Genomic DNA, 17,048 nt, shown 5'->3' with positions numbered 1-17,048 from the left:
TTTTTTTTTTTAATAGTTCCTGAAGAATTTATGTATAATCCTCTGACACGATCTTATGGAGAGCCTCACAAACGGCCAGAGGTCCAAAATTCTACGGTGGAATTCATTGCTTCCTCCGACTATATGGTAAAAAAAGTTTTCATAGTAACTTCAACAACAATTGCATGTTAATATAAATGCATTTGAAATTAACATTGCGTATTGCTCCAGGGGTGGAAGGTCCTCTTAACACCAAAGAATAGTTAAAATTCATATTTATGAATATGAAGTTTTGGCAAATGTACATATTCAGAGGCTTGTTAGTTAGAGGCAATTGCAATGTGTGTAGTTGTCCAGTGTAATTTAATGTGGCGTAGTCTGCTTTGAGTCCGATGCAACGTGGTTTCTGGGTTTCTTCTCCATTTTGAAGAGGTTTTGAAAGATCAGTAATGGAATAGCCAAATAATTAAGTTGGGTTCAATTTTTTAGTTACTAATTGTAACAGAAATGATTCTGACTAGGAGTCAGCCTACAATTGCTGTGATAGTAGTCTTGTCTCCAAGAAAGATAAACAAGGCCTGGGAAAAGGCCTTGTTCGTAATAACATTATTAACAACAGCCAAAATAAATTCTTCCCTTCTCTTTCAATTGAAACACTATGGCCAAGACATTTGGCAGTGAATAAATACAGCTTGTTATATGGTTGGGAAAAGGATGTAGGTAGAATATTTTAACCCTGTTTAATGAATTGCATTGTCCATGTACTGAAAGACCAGTGGTGTTTTGAAGAGTGAATTCCATATCTGGCATCAGAGTCATGTTTCAGTTGACTCTTGGAAGGAGAGACTAAAATAACCAATTTCTCTTCTGAAGCATAACATTGTTATGCTTATTATAAATGGGAGTTATTAACCACTGGGAATTGTGGTTAAGTCTATCTGCATGGCTCTTAGTTTTATTTTGTTGCAAAATGTATACTTTGCATTTTTCTAAGTATTCCCTTTTCCCACTTCCCTTTCTAATGACTAATCATTTTTAACATTTCTTTATATATGATTTTTGAACATTTTTTTATTTTTATTTTTTTACTTTGTAGCTTCGTCCTCCTCAGCCTGCGGTATATTTATTTGTTTTAGATGTGTCTCATAATGCAGTGGAGGCTGGATATTTGACAATAGTCTGCCAGTCATTGCTGGAAAACCTAGACAAGTAAGAATATACATAACCTTTTTAAATTAGCTAATGTGTTATTATGAGCAATAGTAACCTACAGTTTTGCAGAAAACTTGCATGTAGTGTTTAAACATTCTATCCCTAAAGGACAGAAGTTCTATTGCCTGAGATTCTGAAATGCAACTTACATGTTTAAAAAAAACCCCCAAAAACAAACCACCAACCAATCAAAAAAACCCACCACCACCCCAAAAAAACCCCCCACAAACTATTGTTGAAGCAATTTGCATGTTGAGAGCTATCTTCCCTGCATGTGATTAAATGTGGATCTGTGCATACTTTACTTACTTATCTGCAAAGAATATTTAGCTGTAACTTCTAGCAACAGGTTGAGTGTACAAAAAAAAAGTGTGCGCTTCTCCCTCCCCCTGCCAAGACTGACAGAAGAAACTAAATTACAAAGATTAAATTGTTTGGTTCTTGTGCTGAAACAGCTGAGGTTCTACATACTGGCACATTGGAACCACTTGGGTGAGACTGCCTGAGTGCATTTTGTTGTCAGTTTTGTTTTTTTAGATCACAGTTACCTAGATCTACCTGTGCTGTTTTCTATCTATGCTCACTTCTGCACTGGAACAGCATGTATGGGATTGTTGGTGGTGCTTTTTAAGTTAATCATAGAATGGTTTCGGTTGGAAGAGACCTTAATGGTCATCTAGTTAGTGCCAACGCCCTTGCCATGAGCAGGGACACCTTCCACTAGACCAGGCCACTCAAAGCCTCATCCAACCTGGCCTTGAAGTCTTCCAGGGAAGGGACATCCACAACCTCCCTGGGCAACCTGTGCCAGTGTCTGACCACCCTCACAGTAAGGAATTTCTTCCTAATACCTGATCTAAACCTTCCCTCTTCCAGTTTAAAGCCATTGCCCCTTGTCCTGTCACTGCCTGTCCTTAATAAGCTTCACTAGGTTCATGTCTTTTGAAAACTAATTTGCATCCTGTGGAGGCCTCTCTCTGAAAATTGTCTTCTACAAGCTTTTCTTGGGAAACTTGATTTTAATTTCCAACCTGTACAATAAAATTCTTCACCTACATTTAGTGGTTTAATCTTTCTCTGTTCAGATCTTTACAGGTATTTTGTCAACAGATTCTCAGAAACATGCTAAATTATTTTAGGAAGATTCATAACATTCCATGCAAAGTCTATAGGAAAATCAGTATATCCAGTTAATTTATATACCCAGATGGTAAAAGCAGTATTTGCCTCTATTGCTTTTGTTCACCATCATGATTTTTAGCACTTGCAGATATTTATATTTTATTTGAGAAATCCTATTTTGTTTTTCTTCTTGTATTTGTAATGCCATGTATAGGAATATGGTCCACATGAGAAATAAGTATGTTGCATTGTAGAGACATGGGGTTTTGTTTTAGAGGTGTAAATTCTCTGTAACTACGTTAGTAACTGTTGGGGGTTTTTATTATGAAAGAGCAGGATGCACTATTTTCTATCAAAAAACTGCAAGGGCTACCTTCTTTATGTGTCAGTGTAATGTTTAAATGAATCTATTAAGTTCTCTCTTGGAATAAAACATCAATATATTAGTGAGTGCCTATCTATAACACTTAGGCTTGTAAACTCTAATTATCCTAGCTTTTCAGAAAATACTGAAGAAATACTGTATTCAAGTTTGAGATCTCCTTTATTTTGTTCTCCCCACACCCCTGTATACATGAGCTGAGTTTCTGCTAACATCAGCAGGAGCTGTGTTATGTATGTGTTTTGAGAGAGAAATTTAGGGCTTAATAGTTTTATTTTTTAATGCTTCAGGCTGCCTGGAGACTCAAGAACAAGAATAGGGTTCATAACGTTTGACAGCACTGTTCAGTTTTACAACTTGCAAGAAGGTTTATCTCAGCCTCAGATGCTGATTGTATCAGATATTGATGGTAAGTAAAAAGAAAATGGAAACTAAATTTTTGAGAAGCTAATTTTTCCCAGAATAAAGATTAGAATCTCACAGATATTTTGATGCGAGGTCAATTCTATTGAATGTATAGGGAATATATTTTTAGAAAATAATCTACACTAACTACAGGGAAGGTATGTTTAAAAAGTGAAATTCAGATGTTAATTTTGCTTTGAATAAAACAAGCTTTGTATAGACTATATTATTCTCTCTAATATATGTATCAGAAAAGTAGACTATTTCATGGTATGTATAGTAGTGGGCAGTGAAATGTTTTGTTCTATTTAATGTTAATTTTTTCTTTAATAAAATGCTTTTTTCCATTCTCCCTACAGATATTTTCCTACCTACACCAGATAGTTTACTTGTGAATCTCCATGAAAGCAAAGAGGTATGGTTGATCAAAACGTATCACTTAATTTAGAGAGTTAAATATTCAAAGTAGAGGTTCCTCTAAAACTTTTAATTCAAGCCAATCTACATAATGCATAATTCCAATGCTACTTTTTAATTGTAGGAGTATTACATGTTGTTTGTTTGATGCCTTGTGGTGGTTTGGCGTGCATTCAAACACAGCCTCCTCTCTCACCCGCCCCAGGCAATAGGGGAGAGAATTGGAAAGGGCAAGGAGACTCACGGGTTGAGATAAAAACTATTTACTAATTAAAATAAAACTATAATAACAATAATAATAGAATATACAAATGAGTGATACACAGTGCAGTTGCTCACCACCCACTGACCAATGCCCAGCCTGTGCCAGCCAGTGATCCCGAAGCAGAGACAGTCCCGAGACTGAAACCCCAGAAGAGCGAGCCCAAGCAATCCCTGAGACAATACCCCCATCTTCCAGTCAGCCCTGGTTAATAGACTGACATGACGTGATATGATATGGAATATCTCATTGGCACATCCAAATGCCAGTTTGGGGTTTTGTTATTCCCTACGCTTCTCCCTCCCACTCCTAATGCAGCTGTGAACTAGCCAAACACGGTGGCCTTGAGCTCCAGCAGCAACTAATAACATCAGTACTTTTATCCACATTCCTCTCATAACAACTTCTACACTGAAACTAAAACACAGCTATTCTAACTACTAAGAAGAAAATTTACTCTATCCTAGCAAAACCAGGACATGCATCATAGTTTTTAAAATGACTTTGTTTACCTTAGTGTGTTGAAACTAAGCTGAAATATTTGGTACTGATTGTTCCACTTCAGTTAAGGCAATACAGCTTTGTACAAATAGCAGAAAATCTCAAGCTTGCAAAACCTCCTAAACAGCTTTCAATCTGCTCTGCAGCTGATAAAGGATCTATTGAATGCGTTACCAAATATGTTCACCAATACAAGAGAAACACACAGTGCATTGGGCCCTGCTCTTCAGGCTGCGTTTAAACTGATGTCTCCAACGGGTGGTCGGGTATCTGTGTTTCAAACTCAGTTACCATCTTTGGGAGCAGGGCTTTTGCATTCCAGAGAAGATCCCAATCAAAGGTCAAGCACAAAGGTACAAAAACTTCCTTTAATATTCATCTCATGAGACTAGGAACTGACGATGTCTTTCTGACTTGCATAGTTCTGCGGATCAACTCTTGGGTTTTGTTTGTAGCAATACACTAAAATTTAATTATTTTATTATTTGTCTGTGTTTGTGCCTTTAAGATCACTAGTTTATACATGTACGTGTGGTATTGCTTGTTTCAAAGTGCATGAGCTGTCTTTTGGGCCTTTTGTCCATAGCTTTTATTGGAAAGCAAAAGAAGCTGCAAATATCTCTGACTATATCAACCTGAGTTTTGAACCAAAGCATGGATACATTAAATTGTAGACCTAAAATATGATTTCTTATTGTTTTTATGGCCTTGTAGTTTATGGCATCCAGTAATTGTTGCATAGTTATATGAATGTTTATTTGTATGAGAATGTAAACTTCCTCGAAAGTAGGATCATAACTGCTTGTAAAGACAAACTAAAAGAATAAGGAGTATAAGGAAAATAACTTCTACAGGTGGAAGTGCCTATAAATGACTGCTTAGAGGAAACTTCCTTATGATACTTTGTTACTAAATAGTATGTCTTTTGTTCCACAATGTCTTAAGATTGTTGTCTTAACTCTTTCCTGTATAATTTGTTCACCAAAGGTGGTCCAGCATCTTGGTCCAGCAACAGATTTTTATAAGAAGTTGGCACTGGACTGCTCAGGCCAGCAGACTGCTGTGGATTTATTCCTCTTAAGTTCACAATATTCTGATCTGGCTTCTCTTGGTAAGGAGTACCTAATGAATGGCATTCACTCTTTCTACACTGTTGTCTTTCTTCAGAAGCACAGGCTACTTCAGAAATTCTTAAATCATGTAAATCTTTTTGCACTTTTGTAAATGCAGCTAATGCTACAAAGGAATTGACTTGGAAGTTGATAGCAGTAAAGAACAGAAGTACTGGATTGGAGTATCAGACAATTTATTCTGGGATTTCACAGTTTTAAACTAAAAGGTGCTCTCCTGATCAAGAACAGGGAACAGGCAGATGGCAGTGGATGAGTAAAGTTTGATCATAGGATTAGAGCAGAGTTTTCATCTTTCAGTATTAAACCAAGTTTTATTTCTGTGCACACACTTTTAATTTTGCTTCTACGCCATTAAATATTTCTGCAGGCACTCCTGTCTTAACTGACAAAGGTAGCATGCTTATTGAAGCAAGTGTGTAATTAGATAATTGTGTATTGGGGTGACTCATCACTGTCTTTGGTGGCTTGAGTCTGGGCCAGTTCTTGTTGTCTTACGGATGTGAGTCATATCAAGAAAACGATGAACAGAGATGCGACTTGCTGAAGGTTGGACACAATTTTTGGGTCCTGGGTTCATGTTACGGTTTTACCTCTTAACCATATCTTTTCTTTCTTCACAGCTTGCATGTCCAAGTATTCTGCTGGATGCATCTATTACTATCCATCTTTCCATCGGAGCCATAATCCTGCTCAGGCCGAAAAGTTGCAGAAAGACCTTAAAAGATACCTTACAAGAAAGATTGGATTTGAAGCAGTTATGCGCATAAGGTGTACAAAAGGTATGTTTTAAATACTGGCTTGGATGGAAAAGTTGGTGTAAGCATGTTAACTATCATTTTGTATATGTTTAGTCTTTAGCAATATTAGATTTCAGGGTATTTCTTTCACTGAAAAGTAAGATAGTTCTGCCTTTGTGTAAGTTAAATTAGCTTTTGCCATGTGGTTTTTTTTGTTTTGTTTTCTTACGATGGCACCATCTGACTTCAACTAAGTTGATGTAGTTTAAGAGCATCATTCAGTTCGGAGTGTTCAGAATTGAACATGAACTCTACAGGATCATGCTGAAATGTCTAATGATTCATGTAATTGATTTTGCATGATAGAATAAGTATTTTTACTTTTTCTTAAACATAGCTTGGGGGATGTGGGTTTTAATTACTGATAGTTTTTCATGCTGTTTTAACCTCACTCTCTGAATTATTTAATTTGCTTCTAGGTCTTTCAATACACACTTTTCATGGGAACTTTTTTGTACGATCTACTGATTTATTGTCCCTTGCCAATGTCAATCCTGATGCTGGATTTGCAGTACAAATGTCCATTGAGGAAAGTCTGACTGACACATCTTTGGTTTGTTTTCAAACAGCTCTTTTGTATACTTCCAGCAAAGGTAAATAAACTCAAATGAATTGCCCACTGGGCTTTTTGTTTGTTTTTCTAATATAGTGTTTGTATAGTTAGTTCCACAGCCTTTTTTTGTTTTCTATACCCAAAGAGAACTTTGTCAAAGCTAGTGAGCCCACTTGGCAGTTAATCACATAATGTAAATCTTTATAAGCTCTGTTTTGATGAGAAAATGTTATCTATCTCCATCTTACATAGGTTTGATTCAGAAAGATTCCTTTACTTAAAAGGCATGCCATTGTTATGAGCAGTAACATGCTTGGCATGCACTTTGTCCAAAATTGCAGACCTGTGATGGTGGTGGATTGGAGCAAGTTGGTAGTATGTTGGGTGTGTGTAAAGAATAGCAGCTACTTTCTGTTGTGGAAGATGCCAAAACATTTTTGGATGGAAATCAATGTACTTTATTTGTAGGATCAAGACACTTACTGTGGACATTACAAGCTAGTTTGTGTTATGAACTTGTGCTGATTCGTAAGTTGAATGCTTCAGTGTGTTGCAGAATCTGAACAGGTTAAGAGACAGGAATGGGAGATCGTGTTACAGCAGTTTCCTGACTGATAGATTTTTTTTTTTTTTTACAAAATGAGTGCATCCGGGTGCAAGGAGATATGCTGTAATGACTGAATTTGCATACCTTTTCCAGGAGATAATGCATAATGGTTTCTACTTATTTTTACTAGGTGAGCGTCGTATTCGAGTGCACACACTTTGCTTGCCCGTAGTAAGTTCACTGGCTGATGTATATGCAGGAGCAGATGTACAAGCAGTTGTATGTCTCTTAGCAAACATGGGTGAGTACAGACCAGGAAGATTCAAGTATCTTTTTTTTATGTTCCTAGTTTTGCCAGCTATTTCAAGGAAGTAGTGAATGAAGCCTGGGTATTGTAGAAAAAGGTTGGAGTTGGAGCATGCTGAAGCCTGAGAATACAAAATATGACAAAATCAGAGTTATACCAAAACTGAAAGACTTAACTGAAAGACTTCTTAGTTTGCATACTTAGTTGACTTAAATCTTTTAAAAGGAGCCTTCTTAAATTGTTCTCTAGAGTTTGTTAAAGCACAAAAAATAACATACTTGGATTAAAACTTTCATTTTTATGTTGCCATCAAGATCATGGTTGTTATCTCAAACTACAGCACTCTAGGATTACTTAAGAAGCAGAGTAATTGAGTTTAGTGAGTTGCTGGAGACAAAAAGGAAACTTCTGACAACAGTGTATCTGAGCTTTGCGTTAGTTTTCTGTGCTGTTGTTGCTGGTTTGAGGATTCTTACTTATCCCCTACTTGTGAGTCATAAGTAGCTGTTCTATAGACCGATCTCTGCCATTGAACATGTATGGCTCTGTGCAGCATTTTAGTATAAGCTATGTTGCATACTAATAGTTAAATAAATTAGAAGAAATAAATATTACTTCTGTAACTCAGATTAAATGTACATTTAGTCCAGCAGATGGCTTCCTCCAACCAAAGGATTTGCAGCCCTGTCTCAGGAGAGAAAGATGAAACTTCATGTACACTAAACATAATTATGCCACTGAAATAATGGAAGAAATTTCTTGTGAGGGGAAAAAAAACCAAAAATGCTGCAAATCTTATCTTGGAGGAAGCAAAGCAGAGAGTTATTTTATAAAGCTTAAAACAGGATTTATATTTATTCTCAATTATATACCACAGCTTTAAACACTTTTTTAAATTCTCCAAGAATAGAAACTAGGGAGTGGAGATCAGTCACACTGTATTTTTTTAAGTGTCGTGAAAATGGGTTTCTCTATGGGCAATCATCTTATGTATTACTAAAAAGTTAGGACCACAGGTGTGGTGCTTTGTTGTTTGTTTGTTTGGTGTTTTTTTTTTAAATCTTAAAATATCACCCAAAAGCACAACTAATACTTTCAAAATTCAAGGGAATGAATGAGGCCAACTCTAGTAACTTCTTGTATCCTTCTAACCCAACAGCTGTGGATCGCTCAGTTTCATCTAGTCTTTCAGATGCAAGAGATGCCTTAGTTAATGCTGTGATGGACTCCTTGGCAGCATACATGTCAACTGCCTCAAATCTGCAGCAGTCTATGCTGATAGCACCAAATTCCCTCAAGCTGTTTCCACTGTATATTTTGGCCCTTCTCAAACAGGTATGTATCATAGAATGGTTAGGATTGGAAGGGACCTTAAAGATCATCTAGTTGCAACCCCCCTGCCATGAGCAGGGACACCTTCCGCTAGACCAGGTTGCTCAAAGCCTCATCCATCCTGGCCTTGAACACTTTCAGGGTAGGGGCATCCACAACTTCTCTGGGCAACCTGTTCCAGTGTCTGACCACCCTCACAGTAAAGAATTTCTTCCTAATATATGATCTAAATCTACCCTCTTCCAGATTGAAGCCATTTCCCCTTGTTCTGTCACTACCAGCCTTTGTAAAAAGTCCCTCCCCAGCTTTCTTGTAGGCCCCCTTCAGGTACTGGAAGGCCGCTATAAGATCTCCCTGGAGCCTTCTCTTCTCCAGGCTGAACAGCCCCAACTCTCTTAGCCTGTCCTCATAGGAGAGGTGCTCCAGCCCTCGGATCATCCTTGTGGCCTCCTCTGGACTTGTTCTAACTGGTCCATGTCTTTCTTGTGCTGGGGGCTCCAGAACTGGACACAGTACTCCACGTGGGGCCTTACAAGAGCAGACTAGAGTGAGAAAATCACCTCCCTCAACCTGTTGGACATGCTGCTCTGGATACAGCCCAGGATACGGTTATTGGCCTTCTGGGCTGCAAGCACACATTGTCTGCTCGTGTTCAGCTTCTCGTCCACCACCACCCCCAAGTCCTTCTCTTCGGAGCTGGTCTCAAGCCACTCATTGCCCAGCCTATATCTGTGCTTGGGGTTGCCCCAACCCAGGTGCAGGACCTTGCATTTGGCCTTGTTGAACTTCATGAGGTTAGCACCGGCCCACCTCTCAAGCCTGTCAAGGTCCCTCTGGATGGTGTCCTGTCCCTCCAGCGTGTCAACTACATCACTCAGCTTGGTGTCACGGCAAACTTGTTGAGTGTGCACTCGATCCCACTGTCCGTGTCCCTGACAAAGATGTTGAACAGCACAGTATAATTTAGTGGATTTATGTTTGATATTTAATTCATTGTTCCATTTGAGGAATTCTTCAGCTCCAGGTCAAGCAATGTCTGCACTTTTCTAAAATTATGAAAATTGGGTTATCCTCCTTAAGCTTACAGGACTTTCACCGAAAAGATGACTACGTTAGCTTATTTTAAATGATTAGTGCCTGAACAGTTTATTTTTAATTTTTTATATTTTGCCTTATTTTTGTTTTACAATTAAAATAAAAATATATATATTCTAACAATTAGCATTTTTCAGATTTTGGAAGCTAACTGGTGTTACCTGTAAAGATTGTTGGAAACCACTTATTAGTACTTCAATTTTATTTTATGAAGAAAAAACAAGACAAGTATTTTTCAATGCATATGCTTTGTACTTTAAAGTACCAAGAAGGAAAATTAATTTCCATGGAAATACAATGACATCTATTACAGAAATTAAAGTGATATAGTTTCAAGTTCACATGGAAGTAGTTACTCTGTTTTGATTTATTTTTTTAATATCTTTGTTTGTATTACCAAATATCATACTTAAAAATAAAAAGAGAACTTACTGCAGGGTTTTGTTATCAATAAATCTCATAGGTTAAAGATTTTCATGTTGGACAGTTTTTTGTTCTCTTACCATAAATAAACCTTTATGTAAGTTTGGTAAGAAATCCAATCATAATAACTTATTTTATTTGGCTTAGTGATTACTTCAGTCTCTAACATACTGATTAGGGCTTTTTTGGTACTTGTATAAGTAATGCAGTTAGTGGTGGGGAAAAACCAAACTGTTACCAAGAGGATCCATGTAAAAGACCAAAGTAAGAGTGACTGAGAAAATGAGTTGTTTAGGTTGGGTTTTTTTTTTAAATTATCTTTGTTAACAATAGTAAAAAAGCCTGGGATGTAGAGAAAACAAAACCAGAATGCTTGTGGCAGCCAAGGAGAAGAGGACTGATGTACTTAGCTTTGTTGTAGAAGTGAATATGCGCTTTGGTTATAGGAATATTCTCCACTGAATCAGAATATGGTGCTTACTCCATCGTGTTGCTTCTAACAGTGATCATTTACAAATTGTTTCTAAAGAAGATCTGAAAAATTGAGTAGGAAAGAGTTACAAAATAAATTTTATCCTATGAGAGCCTAGTTTCTGCTATAAAATGTGAAAGTATATTTCCCTTCCAAAGCTTTTCCTTAACATTTAATTCTTATTAATATAAAATCGGAGTTAATCTTATCCACAGAATTATCTTTTTTGAACTCTGCTAGGCTCATACCTGCCTGTGATATCTTGCACCGGTGAGTTGCACAGGCCAGTAACATTTGTCAAGAGTAAAAATGAGAAATGCTGGCCCAATCACATGCAAATTTTACACAAAGTAGGGGGAACATTTTTTTATGTTTATGCTTTGCCATCTCTGCTTGACACTTTAAAAAAATCTGAAATACACTGTTTAGATGTGACATAAAATGCAGAATTTATTTGAGTAACAACACTGTTCTCTTGCAGAAAGCATTTAGAACAGGCATGAGTACACGCTTGGATGATCGTGTATATGCAATGTGCCAGATGAAGAGCCAGCCTCTTGTTCATTTGATGAAAATGATACATCCCAACTTGTATAGAATAGACAAGCTGATTGATGAGGTAGTGTATGAAGCCTGCTTTATAATATTTTCTAGTTTTAATGGTCTGCTAAACCTGATGTTGAGCTACAGTAATTTAATTAAAGTTGTTATTGTAATGTAAACTGAACATTTTCCATAAGTTACTGAAAAATCACGAAAAACATTTATTTTCAAGTGTTAAGTTGCAAGTACAGTAGTGTGTTATGAACAGAACTGTGGTTTCACTTCACCTAGTTTCAGCATTATTCTGCTATACAAAGAAAGCAGAGAAGATTGTATACATTGGAAACATCTCCAATTTGATTTGTGTTTTGGAAATGGATGGAGTAGATTTGGTGGAGGATTATAGGTTTTTTGTATTGAAACCAGGTAAAGTTGCCAGGTAAAGTAACAAACTTCCAGAGGTTTCTTAGAATGATGTGGATGAAACAGAATTGTACTTCTAGATGGTCATGATCAGACTGAGGAAGTATTTCATGTACAAAACCAGGCTTTATTAGTTTGCCTTTTACAGAGGTAGCCTAGGAAATGGATGCATTTTTTTTTAGTAGTAAGAAGCAAGATGGGATTTTATTTAAGGTCAAAGTTGGTTGTAATTGCAAAAATAAGGGATTTTTTTGAGTGGGGTTTTGGGGTTTTTTTAGGTAAGTTTTCATGAGCTTGTTAGCCACTAGCTTTGGAAAAGTATATGTAGGAGTTTGTTTTTAGGTGTCATACAAGATTGTGTGGTAACTTGAGTAGTTTCTTAGGCGGTTGGTATTGTTCAGCACAACCTGTGAGCTATTTATAGTCTCAAAGTTTCTTTTAGGGTATTTCATAAACTCACATATGCGAGCCTAAGCTCAGTGTTCTTCAGTGGAATTGATTAGTTAGTCTTTTTATACTTCTCCCCCATGCCCCGCCCCCCTCCTCCCTGTATTTGAGAAACCAACTTCTTCAGCTTAACCTTGTTTTTTGTGGAACTTAACAGTGAAACACTATATTCAGTGTGCAAGTGCTGTAAAGAACCAGCAATATCTTTGGGAGATCCAGTTTTACTAGCAGAGGATTTCAGATCAGTTATTTCTAATAGAATAATACAGAAAATAGGGCTTATTTGACCTACTGAAATTAGTAGACAAACCACATTTTAAATCATATAATGGAATGCTAATCTGCTATTTATTACTACTTCAATTTAAATTATTTGTGACAGACACAAATTTTGAGTAAAGCCTGGAACTTTCCCAAGTGGAATTCAGTAGCTTGATTTTCATTATTATGTATAAATCCTAAAAAAGCTTCTAGTCTATTCCATTATAATACAGAATTTTTAAAATAGTGATTTTTTTGATTTTTTTGATTTTTTTAATAAACTTTTACCATGTGGAGATGTGCTTAGTCTCTAGACTATTTTGCCCTACATTATTTGCAGAATGCCTTGCAGATTCTTAAGATATTCAGCCTATTTTTGTGTAGGGGAGAAGTAGCTTTAAACTGAAAACACTCTGGGGTTGGGGTTTTTTATTGGTTTTGGTTGGTTTTATTGCTGGGGAGGAGGGGGGGTTATTTTTTAATAACATCATTGCTAACAGACAGATTGTTTAATCAGATCAGTCATAGTGCTCTGTGGACAAACCCGTATATCACTTCAGGCAGGATGTTACATCAAGGAACTTACTGTTACTTGAATGTAGTAAAATAGTGAACCCTTACAGGGAGTAAAATTTGATGTTTTTCTGCTCTTGCAGAAATGTGTGGAGATTGTTTGTAGAAAATTTAAGTGCAAACAGTAGAATTCTTTTGAAAGTTTGGCATCTATAGCATGAGAAATGTTACATACACAACTTAAATGAACTTGCATTATTCTTTTTTTAGGTAATAAAGTAGCCTTTAGGTTAAGTAACATTCCAGAATTGCTTGTACATAATCATTTTAGCTTTGACGTGGCATTTTGTTACATGAGAATCCTCAGAATTTTGCTAGAGACTAAGTGTTTTTTCCTGTTTTATTTTACCTGGTTAAGATAAACAATAGGATTTATTCCTATTCTAGTGTTATTTAGTATTTCTCTTTGTTACAGAGTACAATACATGTAAATGACAGAGTCGTTCCTCAGCCACCTCTTCAAAAGTTGTCTGCAGAGAAGCTGACAAGAGAAGGAGCTTTTCTTATGGATTGTGGTTCAGTAAGTTAAGAATTTAACACATTCCCTTTTTTTTTTTTTTTTCCTATTAAAAAAAAAAAAAGCCTTGTATGCTGAATTACTAAAAGCTCTCAACAATAACAGTGTAGTGAATCAGCATTCCAGGAAACCTGGCAATAATCTGTGTTCCAGTAAAGGTTTTCATATTTTGGTCAGAGGAGTATTTTTGAGGTTGCAGATTAAGGGTTCAGAAGTTAATTTTTTTCATGCTGGACTGATCAGAATATACCAAGGGTTCATGTTACAATTGTTTGTGGAAATATTTTTTTCTGGAAATAATGGATTTCCATTTTCCAAAATTTATCTTAATGATGTTAAATTGTACGTTCTAGAGTCTAACAAAGCACTTCTCATTGACGCAGGAACCTTCAGTTACACACAAATACAAGTAGTTCTATGGTTCATGGCTTGTGTGACATGAGAGTTGCAAGAGTGAGGGAGTTGTGGGAAGTGAACAAAATCTGTAAATACAGTTTAAGGTGTTTGTAGAAACTACACTAAAACACTTAATTGGGTAAAGCATTATGGTACTCATAATGTGATGAAACATTATGCTACTCTAACAGGAGTCTAGAAAGTGTTTTAAACCTTGTATGAGTTCTGGGGCTGAGTGCAAATGTCAAACTAGCTTCTGTCTACAAATGTCTGAAATACTTACTATAATGTGTTGTCATAACTGATGCTTTACTATGACCTATGTAGATTGGGAAGTCAGTGTGCAGTAACTGACACAGTGGTGTGACTTCATAAAACGTTAGGTTTTTCATTGTAGGAGGTAACGTGGGAAGAGAGTGCATTAACTGTTCCAAAATAGATGTCCTGCATCCTCATTTTTTCAGTTTTTGCATTCTACATTTTTCTTTTTTTTTTACATTTAATGATCTTATGCCAAATGCTACCAATGTATTAATAAGTAAATGTACAAATAATGAATATAGAGATCTATATATAGCTCTCACTTGAAGAGCTCTCAACTGGAGCTCTTAAGTGATTCATTTGCCTTAAAGGTATTATTCTGTTATTATTCCAATTATGTCTCCACTTACCTCTTTCTGTTAAATATATGCAAGGCCTTTACTAAAACTGATTCTGATATCTTACAGATTTTTTATATTTGGATTGGAAAAAACTGTGATAACAACTTCATAAAAGATGTCCTTGGATATCCAAACTATGCATCAGTACCACAGAAAATGGTAGGTGTTTTAATGTGCTGTGCTGTATAGTGCTTACCTTTTTGGAATCTATATTTAATCTGTTTTCCTGCATTTACAGATTTTAATGATGTAACTATGAATTAGGGGGTTTTTATCAGGTACATTCTAATTTCTTGCAGACTGCATAGGAGACAGAAGTTGTCAAATGCTTTCAAGGAAAGAATGTAAATGTGTAAATTTTGACATTCATGGAATGCCAAAAAATTTTTCTGTAACATTACTGCTTTTATTATTTTTATGGAAATACATGTGGCCTCACAAGAATAGGATGGAATTTCACAGAATGAATACAAAAATTATCTATTCAGACCTGTTAATTGTTAGGATTAGAGTTATTTTATTGATATCATGGTTTTCAGAAGCCTTGTGTTCTCTGAACCTGGTGTAAGATACCAAGTCTATGGTATGACATGATGGGCCTGTAAGTAAAGGGTAAGAGTTAAGTTATGCTCATCTTCCAAGCCTTGAATCAATGTTGAAAAGAAACACTTTAGCTATTAGAACATCAGAGGCTCTTGGAGGTGTGTTTTGGTCGAGGTGTTTTTGTGCTACAACCTCTGCCTATAGTCTTGTGCATGAAACAGAGCAGCAATCAAAGAGAAGACCCCTCTTCTGTGGGTGATGATTCCAAAATGTCAACAAGTGGTGGGTAAGGATGGACTTTTAAGACACTCTAGAAAAGTTCAGAATTGAATGTTTCTATTCAGACAGTACCAAAAATGCGTTGGTTGTTGTAGAAACACATAGGATGGTATTTTGTGCTAATAAAGCTTGAATAGTATGAAGGAGAAAAGCAAGTGGTAATTATAAGAACAAGTTAAGAGTGGTGAGCTTTAAGACCACTATAAAATTGGACTGCTTGTTCAAAGTTTTGCATTTTGCTTGTATTAGCAATGAAAGCTGTTCCCTCTGATCAGATGGTGGTAAGTATTAGTTGACAGAGTTTTCAGGAAGAACTTGGATAAAGGAAGGATGATAACTTTTTTCCAATGGGTTATATACTATTTATTATAATGAAAATGAGAGAACAACACAAACAAAAGTTGTTACCTTTGCTTTTAAATTGTCTTCCATTCATTTATTATAAAGGTAGCAATTTAACCACTTTGAAATCTGTAATAAATTCTTTTATGTCATATTAGTTGTCTTAAGAGGTTATATCAGCCTAAGAGTTGGTATATTTATCTCGGTGAATGACTCAAGTTTTTCTTATTCTATTTTTTCAGCTCATTCCCCAACCAAACAGTCCAGTATAATCTTTGTGTTGAAATTTTGCCTAGAATTCAGATTCCACCTCTTCATGTTGTGTTCATCTTTTCAGTGATGCAAAATGTAACATGTAGGAGCTTGATTGACAGGGGAAGACAAAGGCAAGAAAACTGTGAAAGAAGCATTTTGAAAAGATGACTTTTTAAATGAGCTTGGTTTACAAAGTCTTTTGCACTTAAAAGTTAGTTTAACTTAAAGAGGTACTGCTTCCTAAAGAACAGGGTATTATTGACTTTTTGTGCTTTAAGCTGAAGAAAAATTGTATATATGTAATCCATAGTGGGTAATTTCTTAATATATTGAAATTGTGGCTTGGGTCATGTTACAACTATCAGAATCTATTTTTTTAAATAGTTTTGATAATAAAAGATGATGACTTCTTTCAATTACTTTCCACCAGACACAGCTTCCTGAGATAGATGCTCCTTCTTCAGAAAGGACACGATCTTTTATATCTTGGCTTAGAGACAGTAGACCTTTAAGTCCAGTTCTTCAAGTAATAAAGTAAGTCTTTATATTAGATATTTCTAATTGACACTGGTGAAAAGTGGGAATATCTAACCTGGAAAACACTGAATAATGTCCTCTTTCCAGCTGATATAGTGCTGTTATCTAAACCCCATAACAGCAAAGGTCATCTTTGAATCTAGTGCAAGTTCAGTTACTAATAGTTTTATTGGTAGTAATTAGTTGCATATTTTTATATTGTTAAGAATATACTAAAGCAGCGGATATCCTTATAATCAATGTTGGCCAGCAGCCAACACAGCCGTTCACCCACTTCCCCCCCACCCCCAGGGGACAGGGGGGAGGATTTTGGGGACACGATAAGGGGGCT

The 17,048-nt window shown here is 36.1% G+C and overlaps 1 protein-coding gene across 1 annotated transcript; it reads left to right on the top strand.

Moving 5' to 3' along the window:
* Positions 1 to 12: 12 nt before the first annotated feature.
* On the top strand, positions 13 to 16,718 carry LOC104520383 (protein transport protein Sec24B; the record flags this gene model as incomplete). Its single annotated transcript, XM_010162061.1, has 14 exons — positions 13 to 126; positions 1,076 to 1,188; positions 2,986 to 3,104; positions 3,460 to 3,515; positions 4,427 to 4,633; positions 5,268 to 5,391; positions 6,034 to 6,192; positions 6,630 to 6,803; positions 7,501 to 7,611; positions 8,777 to 8,952; positions 11,421 to 11,558; positions 13,602 to 13,706; positions 14,828 to 14,920; positions 16,611 to 16,718. Coding segments are annotated over 14 exons (1,797 nt in total), but the record flags the coding sequence as incomplete, so codon positions are not given.
* Between the last annotated feature and the right edge of the window lie 330 nt (positions 16,719 to 17,048).

This window comes from Antrostomus carolinensis, unplaced genomic scaffold, assembly GCF_000700745.2.
Source record: "Antrostomus carolinensis isolate BGI_N321 unplaced genomic scaffold, ASM70074v2 scaffold1252, whole genome shotgun sequence".
NCBI classification, from domain to species: Eukaryota; Metazoa; Chordata; class Aves; order Caprimulgiformes; family Caprimulgidae; genus Antrostomus; species Antrostomus carolinensis.
Note: the sequence above shows the minus strand (reverse complement) of the source record. Positions and strands in the feature narration are given on the sequence as shown.